The 16,546-nt window shown below is 41.4% G+C and overlaps 1 protein-coding gene across 1 annotated transcript in view; it reads left to right on the top strand.

The window, feature by feature from the left end:
- Positions 1-16,546, top strand: part of LOC111221094 (rapamycin-insensitive companion of mTOR-like) — a 31,919-nt gene that overhangs the window by 1,003 nt on the left and 14,370 nt on the right. The window contains exons 3-20 of the mRNA XM_022744425.1: positions 3,704-3,801; positions 4,594-4,658; positions 4,744-4,875; positions 5,849-5,912; positions 6,621-6,747; positions 6,878-7,047; positions 7,131-7,198; positions 7,289-7,356; positions 7,535-7,617; positions 11,109-11,196; positions 11,289-11,379; positions 11,470-11,536; positions 11,608-11,688; positions 11,776-11,876; positions 14,308-14,473; positions 15,158-15,259; positions 15,446-15,492; positions 15,563-15,698. Coding sequence (XP_022600146.1) covers positions 3,704-3,801; positions 4,594-4,658; positions 4,744-4,875; positions 5,849-5,912; positions 6,621-6,747; positions 6,878-7,047; positions 7,131-7,198; positions 7,289-7,356; positions 7,535-7,617; positions 11,109-11,196; positions 11,289-11,379; positions 11,470-11,536; positions 11,608-11,688; positions 11,776-11,876; positions 14,308-14,473; positions 15,158-15,259; positions 15,446-15,492; positions 15,563-15,698 — 1,754 coding nt within the window. The remainder of the gene's footprint in view (positions 1-3,703; positions 3,802-4,593; positions 4,659-4,743; positions 4,876-5,848; positions 5,913-6,620; positions 6,748-6,877; positions 7,048-7,130; positions 7,199-7,288; positions 7,357-7,534; positions 7,618-11,108; positions 11,197-11,288; positions 11,380-11,469; positions 11,537-11,607; positions 11,689-11,775; positions 11,877-14,307; positions 14,474-15,157; positions 15,260-15,445; positions 15,493-15,562; positions 15,699-16,546) is intronic.

Below are 16,546 nucleotides of genomic sequence, written 5' to 3'. Positions count from 1 at the left end.
ATGGAGGGAGAATCACAGAGATGTGAACAGTGGGACAAAGAATGGGTGAGCAGTTCACCAGGTAAAGGAAGGTTCCCACCTGTGTTCTACCTGGATGATAAAGTCCTGAAGAAGAGACCAACCAGCAAAAAGCATCTGCATGTTAATATCTGATCAACAGCTGTGATTATAATGAGGACGGCTCCTGAGAGCATGTCAAGGTAAACAACACTGCCCAGGCCTCAGAGGATGAATCTGCTCATTTGATATGATCATGTGATCTGCCATAATTTGATCTGCCATATGCAACTGTTTGAGCATTAAGATGCTGACGGTGGTTCATTGATAGTAACTGAACAAAAGTGATGAAGCAGCAGGTACAAATGCTGATGATGGAGAAAACAAAGGAAGCTCAGTAACTAATGAGACATGAGGCTGAACAGTACAGAGACATGTGGGCTCACTATTTGGCAAGCAGCAGGTCACTGTTGCCCTTTTCATCTAACATGTTATAACAGCTAATAAATGATTTATAAGTGTTAAGAAGCTAATTAATAAACTAATTATCAACCATTCATAAATCCTTTATAAGGGTCATCTGATTGTAAAGTGATACCTGTTGCCTTGAGTTGATTACAGTGTGAGAGCTACAAGCTTGTAGTTAAGTGAACATTTTTATTTACTTTGGTATTAGGTCTGCACGATATGCAGAAAAACAAATCAGATTGTGATTATTTTAACAGATATTGTGATAAGAGTCACGATTTCAGTTTGAATGATCACTTTTGCATTTTCATTTTCACTGCAAATTTTTTAAAAGTGATGATGATGTGACTTTTGTTGGTCTTGTACCAAACAAACACGTTTCTTCTCTGATTTGTAGGACAGGGCATGGCACCACAACACTTATAGTCCTAAGTGCTAAGAATGCACAACAATGTGACACATTTGACCTTCATCGAAAAAATGCTGCTCCTGTGATGTTTTCCTTGTAGCCCCTGTGATTGGGATATTGCACTTGGCCATATTGTGATTTTCATTATATTTTGATTAATAGCAGCTTTATATGGCACCTCTAACTTTACCAATATCAGTCTTGTAGAGCCGGGAGGAGTATTTCCTCTCTGACAGCTGAGAAGGCTCAAACCGTTCCTCCTTCTCTGCCTTCCGGAGCAGAGCTGCTGCCATCCTTGACACTGTGTTTAAAAACTCATTTTGTCTTGACTTTCAAATGTTTGAGGTTGTATTGTGATATTCAATATTACTGATTTATCACAATATTTCTTACAATATGTGATAATATTCATATATTTTTTTCATATATCAAATCAATCTTACATTTCATATAATATTGAAAAAAATGTTTTTGCACTTTTGCACAGTCTGCCCTGCTCACTGTACACTGAGATGCTTACTGTACACTGTAGCTTGGCGTGTGACAAATAAAACTTTGAACTGCTGTCAGCTACAGCTAAAATATTAATATCACTAGTCTCCATCGTCCCCATGTTTGAAGAGGAGCTTCAATAAGATGGTTTCTGTTCAGATGGAACTGATTTGTTTTATCAAACACAATTCACAAACCTTTTTCCTGAAGGTGTGGAAGCCATTTTTGACTTTGCTTGATGAGCCCTAACTACATTATAAACCCCTGAGCTTCACTGATGTGCTGTGTCTTTATTCTGTGTAAGCTCTGTCTTATCCTGAATACTGACTGATATTCTGGCACCCACTTTGTTTTGTTTTGTTGTCCTTGAATCTCTTGGTGGACGGGACAGTCTTACCTGTGTTTTATTTGTTGGTACTTTTGCTGATGGGAATCCTGGATATGAATTCCTTGACTTTCTGTCATTTAGTGTAAACGTAGTGGGAAATTTATGTCTATTGATTCTACTGTGTGTTTAAAATGTAACTCCTTGATTTGGGTGTTTGTACTCTGTGACAATCAGTGGCGGACAGCCCGTCTGGAGCGCTGGGTTATTTCCTGGTGGCCTGAGGGTCAACTTGACCGGTGATAATGTAACAAGCAGGAAGGAGTTGATAGACCTCTTGTGTCACCTCACCTGTGTATGACGGTTATCTCGCCTAACTGCTGCAGCTGCAGTGTGTGTCCACACCTGCACTGCTACTGCCAGCCCAATCTTTCTACATTAGTTTGGCTTTAATAAAGGTCATCAATAATCATAATTATCCAGTGTTGCTGCGTGATTGGAAATGTGTAGACTTGTAACCAGAAAGCAGTCATGTTATTTTTGTTTCCCCTCCTTGGGTGAGAGAGAGAGAGTGAGAGAGAGAGAGAGAGAGAATTGGAACAGAATTGGTGACCTGATGGTTTCTGTGAAGGTGGCCTGGGATGCAGTCAGATTCTTGGCCTGAATTATTGTCTCAGTCCGCCCCTGGTGACAATGGATGTGTAAAAAGAGAACGGCGCCCACTGAGGCTGCTGATGGACGGGGCCCAGATTTCTGTGATACACCACTGAAGATGATATTGTCTACCAGGCCAGTTTCCAGTTTAGCTTAAGCAAACTCTTTAGAGTATGTGTTCCTTGCTTGGGTGAGAGAAGGAGTGGGAGAGATGGCACCTGAAGTCACCTCAGGTCACCTGTCAGCTGGGCTCAGCAGACTGATGACAGCACTACCTATTACCCACTGCAGCGCAGACCATCGTTTGACATGAATACTGGGCATCCACAGGATTACTCACCCAACTCTGGCACATTTACTACTTTATATTCATTTATCTTGTATAATATATGTATTTATATATATATATATGTAGCCTATATATTTATCTTTATAACCTCCTTCATATTCTCTATTCTTTGCTGAGGGAGCAACTGTAAATCAACCTAATTTCTACATACTGATAACTATTAGACTTTTAACAGATTATTACAGTGAGAGACTGTTTCACAACAGAAAGGAAGATGTGGACTGTCAATAAATAATTCATCTGGTGTGGGTACCAGTATTTACCCCCACTGTATTTGTTGTTCCAGTTTAATCAGAGTGCGAATTATAAAATGACAGTCTCAGGGTCAACATTTTGTCAAGGGCGACAGAGGAACCCAGTACAGTGCAGGTGATTCAGTGAAGTGTTACAGTCTGTATAGTATCTTGCTTGATAAACTAAAGCTGTCAAATGAATGTAGTGGAGAAGAAAGTTCAAATTTCCCTATAATGTAGGGGTGAGAGTATAAAGTAGCATAAAATGGAAATAATCAAGTTAAGTACCTCAAAATTATAGACTATTAACATGAAATAAACTACAACAGTTTGCTAAAATTAGACAATATATGGCATTTTGTCTTGGTAATGAAATGCAAAGCTAACATTGGAAATTAAAGGGCACACTATCAGCTAGCTAACATTAGTTAGCTAAACTGTAACTTAAAGCTTAAGTTCGAAACTAGCTAACATTAGTGTTCATCCATAGATAGTGGATACAATCTAATTCAGAAACTCTAAAGGTAAGAAAGTAAAGTGTACCAAGTCTTAATCTGAGGAGTCAGAGAGAGAGAGAGCTTAGTGTGGTTGTTTTTTTCTGTTTGATGGCAACACCAACGCTACTACAATACTATATAAGACAAACCTGAAGTCAAACTTGACAGAGAGTAAGAATCAGTCATTCATTGTGTGAAAGGAATATCTTTGACATGAAGGTGTGGTGTTTGAGACTGTCACTCTGAACTAAAGGCCGTGCTGCTCTTCACTGATTTCAGATCCTGCAGAGAACCTCCGTGAAATCCTTCAAAACGTTGCAAAGCAGCAGGGAGTCTCCAACATGCGCAAGCTCGGTCACCTCAACAACTTTGTAAAGGTTTGTGAAAACAACACTACTAACAACTAAGCCACACTGGGACTTCCCTGGTGACCAGTCAGTCTGACCAGTGAATTGGGCGTCCACAGGCTAGATACAAGGTCTCATAAGTACCAAAAAACCTCGGCTCTCTAACCTCAGACATGACTGGTTTGTCATTGAGAATCTGGGTTACAAATACAACAGATACAAGATGGTTAGAAACAGAGGAACTGCCAAGTATTAGCCATTTGAGTGAGATGACTGTGGTGTTAAAACTGTCTGAAAACTCTTCACATAGAAATGTCGTAAAACACAATGCACAAATAAATGTATCTGTAAACCTGTATCTGTTCCTCTAATTTACAAATCGTATATATCATCATTAGTTTGTTAACTTAAAATGTTTCATTGTACACATATTTGTGAATCTCTATCCATTTCTGTGGATCCTTTTGAAGCTGTTTTACTGCGCAGTTTTGTGTCACACAAAATTCAAAAGTGGATGGATTTATGGATGGAAACTGCTGTTAAACTAAACAGAAGAGGAAACTTTGATCAGATGCCATTGTACCGAAATTGCCTGCAATTCACCTGGATTATGATATAATCCTCAATGATTTATGACTCATTACAACAAGACACCTCTATTGCATCTGGTCTCTACAGACATTTTTGAAACTTACATTGTTACTGTATGAATAAAACTGAGATACAGAGATGTAGAGATGCTGGTGGCTCAAATAAACATGCACTAGATAAATATACATGGCTTGTATTGAAGTTATCACTTCTCTGTATTTCTGTCCACAGCTTCTCTGCAGTGTCGGCCACTCAGAGGAGAAGCTTGGCTTCACATATGAGGAGATAATTATTTGGTGAGTATTTGGAAATGTTAGCTAAAGCTAACAGTATTGCAGTGTTATTGGTCTGTCAAGTCTGTCCTGACTTTCTTCTCCCAAGTCTTCGGCTAGCGTTGTTAAATGAGGCCAAGGAAGTCCGTGCAGCTGGATTACGAGCTATGAGGTACTTGATCAGAGACAGCAATGTACTGGAGAAGGTGCTTCGTCTGCAGGTGGACTATCTGATTGCGAGGTGAGTGAATACGACATGGCTGAGGGAGGCTGACAATTTAATAATAAGTAGTCTTCATGTACATACATGTAAATGCTTCATAACAAGGTGCCATAGCAACTGAATTCATCCAACTTTAACACAGAATTTAAAAGTGAACTGATTTAAGCTAGGGCCCGATTTATCGGTATCGGCGCATATATTCTCCGATATGTGCTGATATGAATACTTTTATTAAGAAGGAACAATAATGCAGTGGAAATACTCGGATCAAGTCAAATTATATATTATATATATATATTGAGCCTTTGTTTTCATTCAAGTTAAATTTATGTGTATATATATATATATATACATACATAATATATATACATATTTGTTCATATGTTTTATTTTTTTAAATATTTATTTTATTTAATTCTAAGTGAAGTTTACCGTTTCAGTGCACTGATGTCATTTTGGACGATAAAGTTTATTGTTAAACTGTAAAATATCCTGCTTTCATCACATCTTTTTCACAAGTGTTCCCTAATATCGACATCGGCCCCAAAAATCTAATATCGGTCGGGCTCTAATTTAAGCCGCTGATTTCAGTTTTCTCACTACTGTAATCTTGACCTTCTTTCAGCCTTTAGCAATGCATGTCACATCATTTTAAGCATAATTATTGGAATTTTCTTGGCAAGATGCATCTTGGGAGTCATACTTTTTATATAAATAAGCTGGCACCTTCAACTGTTTATCAAAGAACCAGTTATACTTCATCTTTTGTACTGATGATTCAGTCAGTAGTGTTTTAGCCAGTCCAAGTCGTAGAAGTGCTCTGTGAGTCATCTAACGCTCTCAGTGGAAAAAATAAATGGGACGTTTACTTTCAGACTGGAAGTAAAAGTTATGCCTGAAGTACCTCTTCCCACTTTGCAGCTCTATTACGTCTGTGTAATAACAGATTGCATTCCCCAGTCATACACCTGTCCTCCCTGTTCTGCCCCAGGTGTATAGATATCCAGCAAAGTAATGAGGTTGAGAGAACGCAGGCTCTCAGACTGGCACGCAAGGTGAGATCTACTTCCATCACATGCTCTTCCCATCGGCTTTATAGAGTATTCACATAGTCACATAGCTGCTGCTTACCATCAAAGACAGAAGCCTTGGACTCAAGGATGAACTGATTAGATTTTGGTGGTCAAAGGTCAAAGGTTAAGATCACATTTTTTGGTCATAACTCATAAATCCATACATTAATTATGACACAATTTAACACAAATGTCCAACAGGATAAAATGATGATGTTATTACATTTTATATCCAAATAGTCAAAGGTGAGCTTCACTGTGACATCATAATAACACTTCTTGCCATTATTCAACACTGTAACTCAGGAAGGAGAGACTGTGACCATATATCCAGCTTGGCTGGTTGGGGAAGGAAACAACCCAGAGGAGGTGATTCTAGTTCCACACATGAAGTAGTGGTGCCCAACGCCCGGAAACACTTTGATGTGTAATAGTAGTTATAATTTATGATCCTGAATGTCTGTAACAAAGTCAATGGCAATTCGTGTAATAGTTGTTGAGACATTTTACTCAAAACCACAAACCTCAACCTTGTTATGGTGCCAGAGGAAAAGTCAGTGGATCACCAAAGTCCTCAGGATCCATCTGAGTCCATCAAACAGGTGTGGAGATATTTCAGTCAGAGAGACTGACCACCATCCCTCCGCATGTTGGTAAATCTGACTGGCTGCTGTGTTTGTTTCCTCATAGATGATCACTGTGAATGCGCTGCTTTTCCCCTCCTCTGTCACCAACTCCCTCATCGCCGTGGGCAACGACGGGCTGCATGAACGAGATCGTATGGTGCGGGCCTGCGTCGCCATAATCTGTGAGCTCTGTGAGTGAAAACAAAGTGCGCACACACACACACACGCGCGCACACACACACACACACGTACTCATTCCCACTCTGACGTCAGCAGTGTAACAGTGTTGGCAGAACTCTGTATGGCCCCTTTATTCTGCAGCCTTGAAGAACCCTGTTGTGGTGGCACAGCGGGGCGGGCTCAGCACCATCCTGAGGAGCGTGACCGACTGTCAGCTGAGTCGCATCAATGAAGCTCTCATCACCACCGTCCTGCACCTCCTCAACCACCCTCACACCAGGCAGTACGTCCGCTCTGACGTTGAACTGGAGGTACTGACACATCTCTCGCTGAAGATGTTCAGCTTAAAGTGTGTGTGATGTTATTTATAACACAAAATGTCTGTGTTTCCCAGCAAATCTTGGCCCCTTACACTGACTTCCACTACAGACACGCTCCTGACATAGCAGAGGGGCATCTCAAGTGAGTTCCTCACAGTCTGTGGCAGCATGTAACATAAATCTTGTCACTTGTTTTTGTCACTGTTACTTTTATTTTTGCTGTTTCCTTCAGGGAGGACAGGGAGGCTCGATTCTTGGCCAGTAAAATGTCTATAGTCGCCTCATTTCGTTCCTGGTCTGGTAAATGTTAAATTTAAAATCTCCTCTTTGAACCCTCAGAAAACATAGTTCCCTCTGTACACTGTGTTCATCTCTGCACGCCTCATTAACATTTCATGGTTTATAGCATGCTGGGATATTTGACTGTACAGTACAGTTGGTGCTGTGTTCCTCTGACTAACTCCACTTCACCTTGCAGGCATCATTAACCTCTGCAAGTCAGGCAGCTCTGGGATCGAGTCACTCATTGGTTTGCTCTGTATACCAAATATGGAAGTGCGGGTAGGTGCTCAGTATATTGTAACAGTCACACTTGTTTGCTTTGAAGGACACAACCTTCAGCCACCAGCTAAAGGCGTGTGCTTCTGCAAAGACAGGACATTACTGCATCAGTCTAAATATGAGACATGATTTGTAGTCTCTTTAAGCACCTGGTAAAACACTCACTGTGTTTGGCTGCAGAAGAGGTGTATACAGTAAAGGCCTCAATGACCAGGGACCAGAACACTATTGTTTTAGTACATCTGAACCAACATAAGAATATGTCCTCCCTTAAATACATCTATTTGATATTTTAGAATATGTACTGTGTAAATTATGTGTAATACATTGGAAAGCTAGATTTGCACCAGCTCCATTTAAGTCAAGTAACATAGAAGAGGGATGGCATTCTGTATTGCTAGCATGATCTGAAGCAGATCGGGGGCCTGTACTATGAAATTCAACTTAGACTGCGGTTGAAAAGTCTTTTTTTCTTATGAAGGTTCAAACTGAGTGAAATGAGCTGAAGTGTCTGAGCAGCATCATGATCACAGCTGCTCCACTTCTCTACATGAGGAGGAAAGGAGCTTCAATGCTTCCTATCTTATCTCCTTTAACAAAGGAAACACTAGACCTACCTTTATGAAAGGAAAGGAGATAATGCCGTCCCACAATTCCCTGCAGCATCAACATTTAAAGCAACACACCATTATAGTTTCACCACAGCAGACCCACATCAATGTAGAAACATCAGAGCAGCTGTTTTATGTTTGTGACACGATCCAGAACTGATGGAAATCCTTGTCTGATCCACTGAAGCCCGAATCCATAAATATAGATTTATTCTCTTTAAATCCAGTGAGGAGTCATGAAGAACAAGCAGGCTGAATATATAGTTAACAATATCATCATCATAACTAGTGCTACATACATGAATCCCCTCCCATTGTGGAATTGTTACTTTAATGGCTCAGCTTTCTCTACTTGTGTATTTCTTCCTTGAGGTTTTCCGTCGAGGAGACGTGGTTAGAGAGGAGATTATTTTGACTTTTCGACCGCAGCCCCAGTCTGACTCTCTTTAGGTTACCTGCTTCACTGAGCCTAACACTGATGATCCTGAATAACTGGTGTCATGTTATCATGGTCACCAACCGCCTCTGTTTAATCTGGGTTTCTTTATCCAGCTACAAGCTCGAGGCAGATTCCTGATTAAAAGCAGCATCATCAATATGAAGTTAGATGACACTCAAGGGGAAAATCAGTTAAAGCAAAAAATGATATTGATATTGAAATATAAACAATATAATGAATAAGAGTTGTATTGAGACTTGAAATGACCTGGTTTTCTGCATTAATGGTCATAAAATGAATGATCTTCATCTGAGTCACAAGTACAGACAAACACAGTGCTTCTGAGCTGATATCACACACTTTAAATGAAACATTCACAGTGCTGGTGGAAAAAGAAAGTGAACCGTTGGATTTAATAACTAGTGTTTGTTACATCACTGATCATCTGTGTTGAGCTGGACGTCCACTTCTAGGGAGAGTAGCCACAGAACTGAAACATCTCCATTTATAGACAGTTTGTTTAACTGTGGGCTGATGAAGAGCTAAACTCTGAGACTGTCTCAGCTTCATGCTCATCATCTCTACTTCATCCTCAGTCTCTGAGATCTTTGTTGTGAGGCCTGGTTCACATCAGCTGATGTTTCTCGAAATGTCCGGGTTGTCCGTCTGTACATCCATCCATCCCATTCTCATGGACGCAGTATCTCAGTAACACCTTGATGGAACTTCTTCAAGTTTGGCATACATATTCACTTGGACTCAAAGATGAACTGGTGGACTGAACTGGATTTTGGTGGTCAAAGGTCAAAGTCACAGTGATGTTGTTCTTGTCAATGTAATATATCGGGAACGCTCAGAGGGAATTTCAAGACTTCTGTGACACTGTGACCTCACAAAACACGTTTTTGGCCATAACCCACTCTAATTATGACACAATTTAACTCAAATGTCCTTAAGGATGAAATTAAAGGTCAACTTCACTTCAAGGTCAAAGGTCAACTTCACTGTGACATTATAATGTTCTGCAAAAATCCCTCTGGTCATTATTTAATGCTGTAACTCAGGAAGGAGAGACTGTGACCATGTTTTCTGATACTTGTCTGGTTGGTGGAGGAAACAACCAGGAGGAGGTGTAGTCTAGTTTGTAACTCAAAGTGTCTCTAACCCAAAACCTCCAATCTGGTTTCACTGACTGACTCCAGCTAGCTTCTGTTCATGTCATTAGTCGAGGGCTTCACACACTGTTTCCAGCTGAACAATGTTTTCAATATGGACAAGAAAAACACAATGATTTGTGTTATTAGTTCAACTAGATTGTGTTTGTTCATTATTGTAACTTAGATGAAGATCTGATCATATTTTAGAACAAATTTTGACACGAATGTTGGTTACTCTGAAGGGTTCACTGCCTCTTTCTCGCCACTGTTTGTCTTCAGTTTAGAGTATAGAGTATTCTTTACCTGTTTGTCTGATGACTGTGATGAATATGTGATGCACTGTAACATCAGACTGGTTCTGCTGCTAAAGCGAAGAGGAGAGTGGAGGATAAAAGTAGCTCCTGCTTTGACCTACTTTTATTAATGCAGCATTTCAGTCAGATGAACTACACCTGACTGAAATGTTGCATTTATAATCACAGGAGCTCATTAACATGCTGTGGATCATTTTTCTCATGAAAGACATAAAAGGGTTGAGTTTTTATTCCCAGTTATAATCATGTGTTCTTCTGACCTGCAGAACTACTGCATTTCTCTGTTTGAAAACCAGAGTGAGAGAGTCATTTAACTGATGTATAAAAATATCTCTGGCTCTTTTTTACTTGTCACTTTATTGTAAACTCTGTGTTTTTGTCCCCGTCAGGTTCCTGTACCATCTATGACTCAGCGTTTTCAGTGAACTGATTGGTCTGTGGTCAGACTGATCTGATCGTCTCAAATTAACATTTAAGCACAGGTTACCATGGTGATCTACCCCAGTTAAAAGTAAGCCAGCTTGAGTTTCCTCGGTGGCTCACCTGGGGCTGGTTTCACAAAGATATTTCAGACTGGTCCGTATTGTTGGTCCAGATCAGTCTAATGTTAGTCAGACTGTTTCACAAAATTAAAGACTAACTCATTTTAAGCCAAAAACAAAGACACCTTACCCCCAGGATGACTCAGGCCTAAGGCCATTATCACTATTTTACCACAGAGCAATGAGAAGGGAAAGAGCTTTTACCTTTGCTGCTTGTCATCCCCTCTCTCTCTCTCTCTCACTGTCCCTATTGTAATAAAGGCAAAAATAACTTAAAAGGGAGCCAGCTTCACGACACAAGAAACCCTGAGTCAAGCCCGTAGATAGCTGGATGGTTCAGGCCTGTGTGACTTTTCTCAGTTTTGTGCAAAACACCTTGTTTGTGTTTGGATCATCGAGCTGACATATGGTGTCTTTCCCCACCACAGAAAGCCTTGTTAGAGGTGCTGTACGATATCTTCCAGCTCGCCATTCCTGTAGTGACCGCAGACTTCAGTGAAGCTCTTACTAGTGTAGGTGGGTGCAGTGACATCACTGTGATCAGCTGCTGTCTTCCGGACTTGTTTGAAGTCACATCAGAAACTGAACTGAAACCGTTTCCTGTTCAGACCCCAGCAGGTTTCAGGACAGCTGGCGGTTCTCTGATGGATTTGTGGCCTCTGAGGCTAAAACGATCCTCCCACATCGATCACGCTCGAGGTGAACACAGTGTATATCTCTCATCATGTGAGCTAAAGCATAAGGATTTAAACTGGTCTTTGTTTTAATCTGGGTCTGGTTCTCCTCCAGACTGGACCTGATGGACAACTACCTGGCTCTGGTGCTGTCTGCCTTCATCAAGAGTGGACTGTTAGAGGTACAGTCATTCATCACAGAGGATTTACCATCCTGTCAGTGTCTGTATCTCACTGTGTCTCACCTCCGCAGGGTCTTGTCGAGGTGATCACAAGCAGCGATGATGCCACGTCCATTCGTGCCACCATCCTGGTGGGAGAAGTCCTCCATCTGGTACGGTCCTCCTCTGCTCCTGTGTGCTGATCAGACCAGGAGACTCCTCAGACTCCTTCAGTGTGTAAATGTGATTTTCTCACACAGGCCAACACCATCCTCCCTCAGAGCCACAGCCACCACCTGCACTGCCTACCCACCCTCCTCAACATGGCCACCTCCTTCGATATAGCTCCTGAGAAGAGACTGTGAGTACCTCAGGTTTGATGGAGAGAGAGTCGGTGAATTTTAAGGTAAACACAAGAAACTTGTGCTACAGAAAATGGACCAGACTCAGTGAATAGCTCCCTAAGCTTAACATCCTAAATCCTATGATAAGAATTAATTTAGCTATACAGACTAATGAGCAGTGATAACTAACATGTCTTTGGGGTCATCAGGTGGGAACCTCCTTTCACCAGTGTTTCGTCTAGTTGGTCCCACGACACCTCCAGGAGGCTGGACAGTGATCACTGGCATCCCAGAGTCACTCCCCTAATGCCAGCCATCACTGGTCCTCACACCCTGACTATTTTCTCCTGTATTTTGCCTATGCTACCACAAACAACACTATCATCAAATAGGACAAAACACACTAGCAGATTCAGCAAACAAAAACTCCCCTAAACAGTTCTGTTCTGTTGTGTAGGACTAGATGTTTTTTTTTTTTTCCAGAAAGTGGTGGCCAGTTTGAATGAGGGAGGTAGAGTCAGGGAGAGATGCCTTGTTAGGCTAAACACTCCCGTGCCGGATTAGGCTGTGCTCTACCTCCCCTTACTCCCCCACTCTCCAAGACAATACAACTCACCATACAACTCACCTAAGACAAGCAAACTCACCTAAACAGTCAAAGACACACTACAAACCAATTAAAAGCAATACATGGACTAACCGCATGGTCTCAAAGAGGCTCACACAGGCCACACCCCCCAATTACAAACACTTCCTCTTCCTGGATTTCTTCCTTGCTTCTCCTAAGAGTCTGTCTATCCTAAGTGCTCCCCCTGCTGGGCCCCCAGCTACCATTATTTCTTCTCATCCAAATCCACTGACTGGATCTTGCTGCCTCATCTGGACATGGTACCTTACTAATTTTCCTCACACTTGTCCACTTCCTTCCTAACCGTCCTCACCAAAGAGACAACAGACCTTGCTACAAAATCTCTACTATACCTACTTTCATGGACAAAAATCCTACTTTCCATCCTCGCGCTCTCTTCTTCTAGCCCTAACTCTACATACCTGAGCTTTTTCCTTTCATATGCTTGCTTCAACATGAAGCCTCACGGAACAGTCAGCTCTATGAAATATACTCCATTCTCTCTAGACCACAAGACTATGTCAGCGCTGTTAGCTTCTGTACTAGCTATTTCCTGGGGAACAACAAGCTTTCTCCTAAATTCTACCTGCATTTCCCAATCACAAGCATCCTCTAAGCTGCCTTGCCTCCTTGTTGTCTTACCAAACTTTCTCTCCTCATTGAACAAACTTGATTCAACTCTCTTATTTTAGACCCTCCTAAATTTGCCTGCCTCCAAATCTTCAATTCCTGCAGACTAAGCTTTTTAAACCTGGGTTATGTCGCCACGATAACCGCCTTGCGACAGACTAAACCTTACAGAGCTGACAAAATATGCTTATAAGTTGCACATACCTGAACTCAAATGAACATAGCGGGTCTCCATTTACCCAGAGTTTTAGTTTGGGGAGTTGCAATACATCATAAGTTGCCTTATCAAAAATCTAATACTACTTTCCTCCATACTCCACAGCTTCTTTCTAGCTAAGCTTTTTCTTGTCTTACACCTTCCCAATTCAACCACTGTCCTGCTAGCCTGAGCCACTGCCTTTGCACCCTTAATATCCTCCTCCTGTCTACGAACGCCACACTAGTTTCTCTTCTCTTTGGGACCTACTTCTGCTCCACACGGTTTGCCTGGGCCAAGCACAAGCCTCACCGGCCTATTGGACATTACCCACAATCTCTGTATGCCTGAGGTTGCTTCCCTCCTGCACTGCCATTCTTTGGATTCCACTTTCTCCCTTGATTGGGGTTTGGAACCACACTTACTAACTACCACATCCTCTTGACTCCCAGATAACAGGAGCTCTGTCCTAATCTTAGTACATTTAAACTCCTCCACTAGACTAGTTACTGGGAGCTGAAGTATGCCTTTCCCATACAGTGCCACCATACTTAAACATCTAGGAACACCTAGCCACTTCCTAATGTAAAAGCTAACTAATCTTTCCATTTTTTCTGCAGCAGATAATGGGATGTCATATACAGACAGTGGACACATCAACCTGGGAAATAACCCGAACTGCAGACACCACAACTTCAACTTTCCTGGAAGCCCTGATTTATCTATTCTATCCAGTCCCTCAGCAACATCTTTCCGAAACTGCACTACCTGTTCTCCGTCATTCAAGTCTGCCTTGTACCACCTACCTAAACTCTTTACTGATTTTTCCCTAATTATTGGAATTTCCTCTTTGTCTATTACAAACTTCCTATCACTTAACTTCCCTCTACTTATTGAGATACTTCTAGACTTACTAGAAGTATGAGTACCTCAGGTTTGATGGAGAGAGAGTCGGTGATGAAAAGTGATGTCTGATGTCACCTGTTTTTTTCAGGAGGGCGAGTGCTGCAGTCAACTACCTGAAGTGCTTTCATGAGAAGAAGAAGAGAGGAGTCCGACCTCACAGTCTCTACCTGGACCACATCCTCCGCACGTCAGGAGCGCTGCACTACTGTCGAGACCAGACCTACAGACCTCACAGAGACGCGTTCATCGTCAAGGTGCACACCTGATGTCACACACACCTCACATTACACACACCTCACGTCAGACACCTCACGTCACACACACCTCACGTCACACACACCTCACGTCACACACGCCTCACGTCACACACACCTCATGTCAGACACCTCATGTCACACACACCTCACGTCACACACACCTCACGTCAGACACCTCACGTCACACACACCTCACGTCACACACGCCTCACGTCACACACGCCTCACGTCACACACACCTCACGTTACACACACCTCACGTTACACACGCCTCACGTTAGATTTGACACCTAGATTATTCATATGAGAAAACAGTGGATGAACTTATTGCAAAAAATAACATTTCATTGCCAGAAATGGCGACCATCTTGGATTTTCAAGTATTTTTATTTAAGAGTTTTCTAAGATACCCAAGGAGGATTTATGCCAAGCTTAGCATTTGTATCCACATTTGAAAGATTTCCCTGAAATATGCAGTTATCATGACCATGACATAATGATCATGATTTACCTACAAACCAACTAAACAACATTCATGTTTAAATAATGAAGATTGCATCTAAAAATCATTAGAAAATAAATACTAATGATAATAATAATAGTAATGATAATATTGACTATATATAACAACAAATCTTTCCCGCTGTGTAACATCAGTGTGTGTGTGTGTTTGTCATGTAGGACACTGAGGACTCTCTGATGGCCAACATGAGAGACAGTCACATCCTCAACCACAAGGAGAACCTGGACTGGAACTGGTGCCTTATTGGAACCATTTTAAAGGTGAAACAGAGATACTCATGTAGCGCTGAGCTCTGTATATGATTCCTGTTTCCATCAGACACTGATGCATTTTACTGTTATAAGTCAGAGTGGATGATCGTCTCCTGCCACAACTGTCCATATAGTATTGCTATTGATTGTAAGAAGCTGTTCATGATGGTAATGCTGTTATATTCTTGTCTCTAGTGGCCAAACGTTAGTCTACGCAGCAATAAGGATGAACAGATCCATAAGTAAGTATTTCTGCTGTCGCATTTGATTTTCATAAACCTGCTTAGTATGTTAAACTGGGTGTGTGTACAGGTTTGTGCGGAGGCTGCTCTTCTTCTTCAAGCCCAGCAGTAAGCTGTACGGCAGCCTGGAGCTGGAGCATCCCAAAGCCAGACAGCTGACTGTGGTCGGCTGTCAGTTCATAGAGTTCCTGCTGGCGTCGGAGGAGGTGAGAGAAAACAGCGGTATAATGTCTTCGGGGGCATGTCTCTTACTGCAGACATTCATGGTCCCCAGATGATGAATCCCATTGACTTTGAGGATCCTCTGACTTTTCATCTAGTGCCAACACAAGTTTGACATTTTTCTTTTTAGTGTCCCGTCTTGACTACTCCTGTATAGATTGCCATGACATCTGATGCATGATTCATGATCCCGGAGGATGAATCTGAATGATTTTCAACGTTTTCATTTATCAGTGAAATATGTATTGTTTTTTGTACTGACATTCATAGTCCCCATGAGTGGGCCTTTTCCTGCAGTGCCCCCATCAGGTTTTGTGTGAAATTATTGGATGAATTTCCATAAAATCCAGTATACACAGTCATGTCACCCTCACTGAATTAGAATAATTTTGGTTTTTCCATCTAACATCATCAGGTCAACATTTGATTTAGTCCAAAACTTTGATTTAAGACCCAAAACATCAGGCTCAGCTGTACTTTGTGTTTAGTGATGATAATCAAATAAACTAAGTAGTTGAACAATGTCAACACTATCAACGCTGAACATCAGCATGGACTCGGCTGTGGACTTTTGTTTGACTTATTTTATTTCTATTTTTTATTAATAGCTTATTTGACTTGGACAATGTTCACTAATGAGCATTAAAAAGTCCCTGCAATAACATTTTTTTTTACTTGGTGGAACTTGATACAAGGTGTGAACACAACATTGACGAGGTTATGCTTTCAAAAAAAATTGTTCATACAATTTTTTGTTCAACATCGCCAGAAGGGAAAAGAGTCTATGGTTGTTCCATATGGCTGCACTCAATGCCACACTGTTACAGTTGTC

The sequence above is a fragment of the Seriola dumerili genome, unplaced genomic scaffold, assembly GCF_002260705.1.
Source record: "Seriola dumerili isolate Sdu_G_001 unplaced genomic scaffold, Sdu_1.0 BDQW01000081.1, whole genome shotgun sequence".
NCBI lineage: Eukaryota > Metazoa > Chordata > Actinopteri > Carangiformes > Carangidae > Seriola > Seriola dumerili.
Note: the sequence above shows the minus strand (reverse complement) of the source record. Positions and strands in the feature narration are given on the sequence as shown.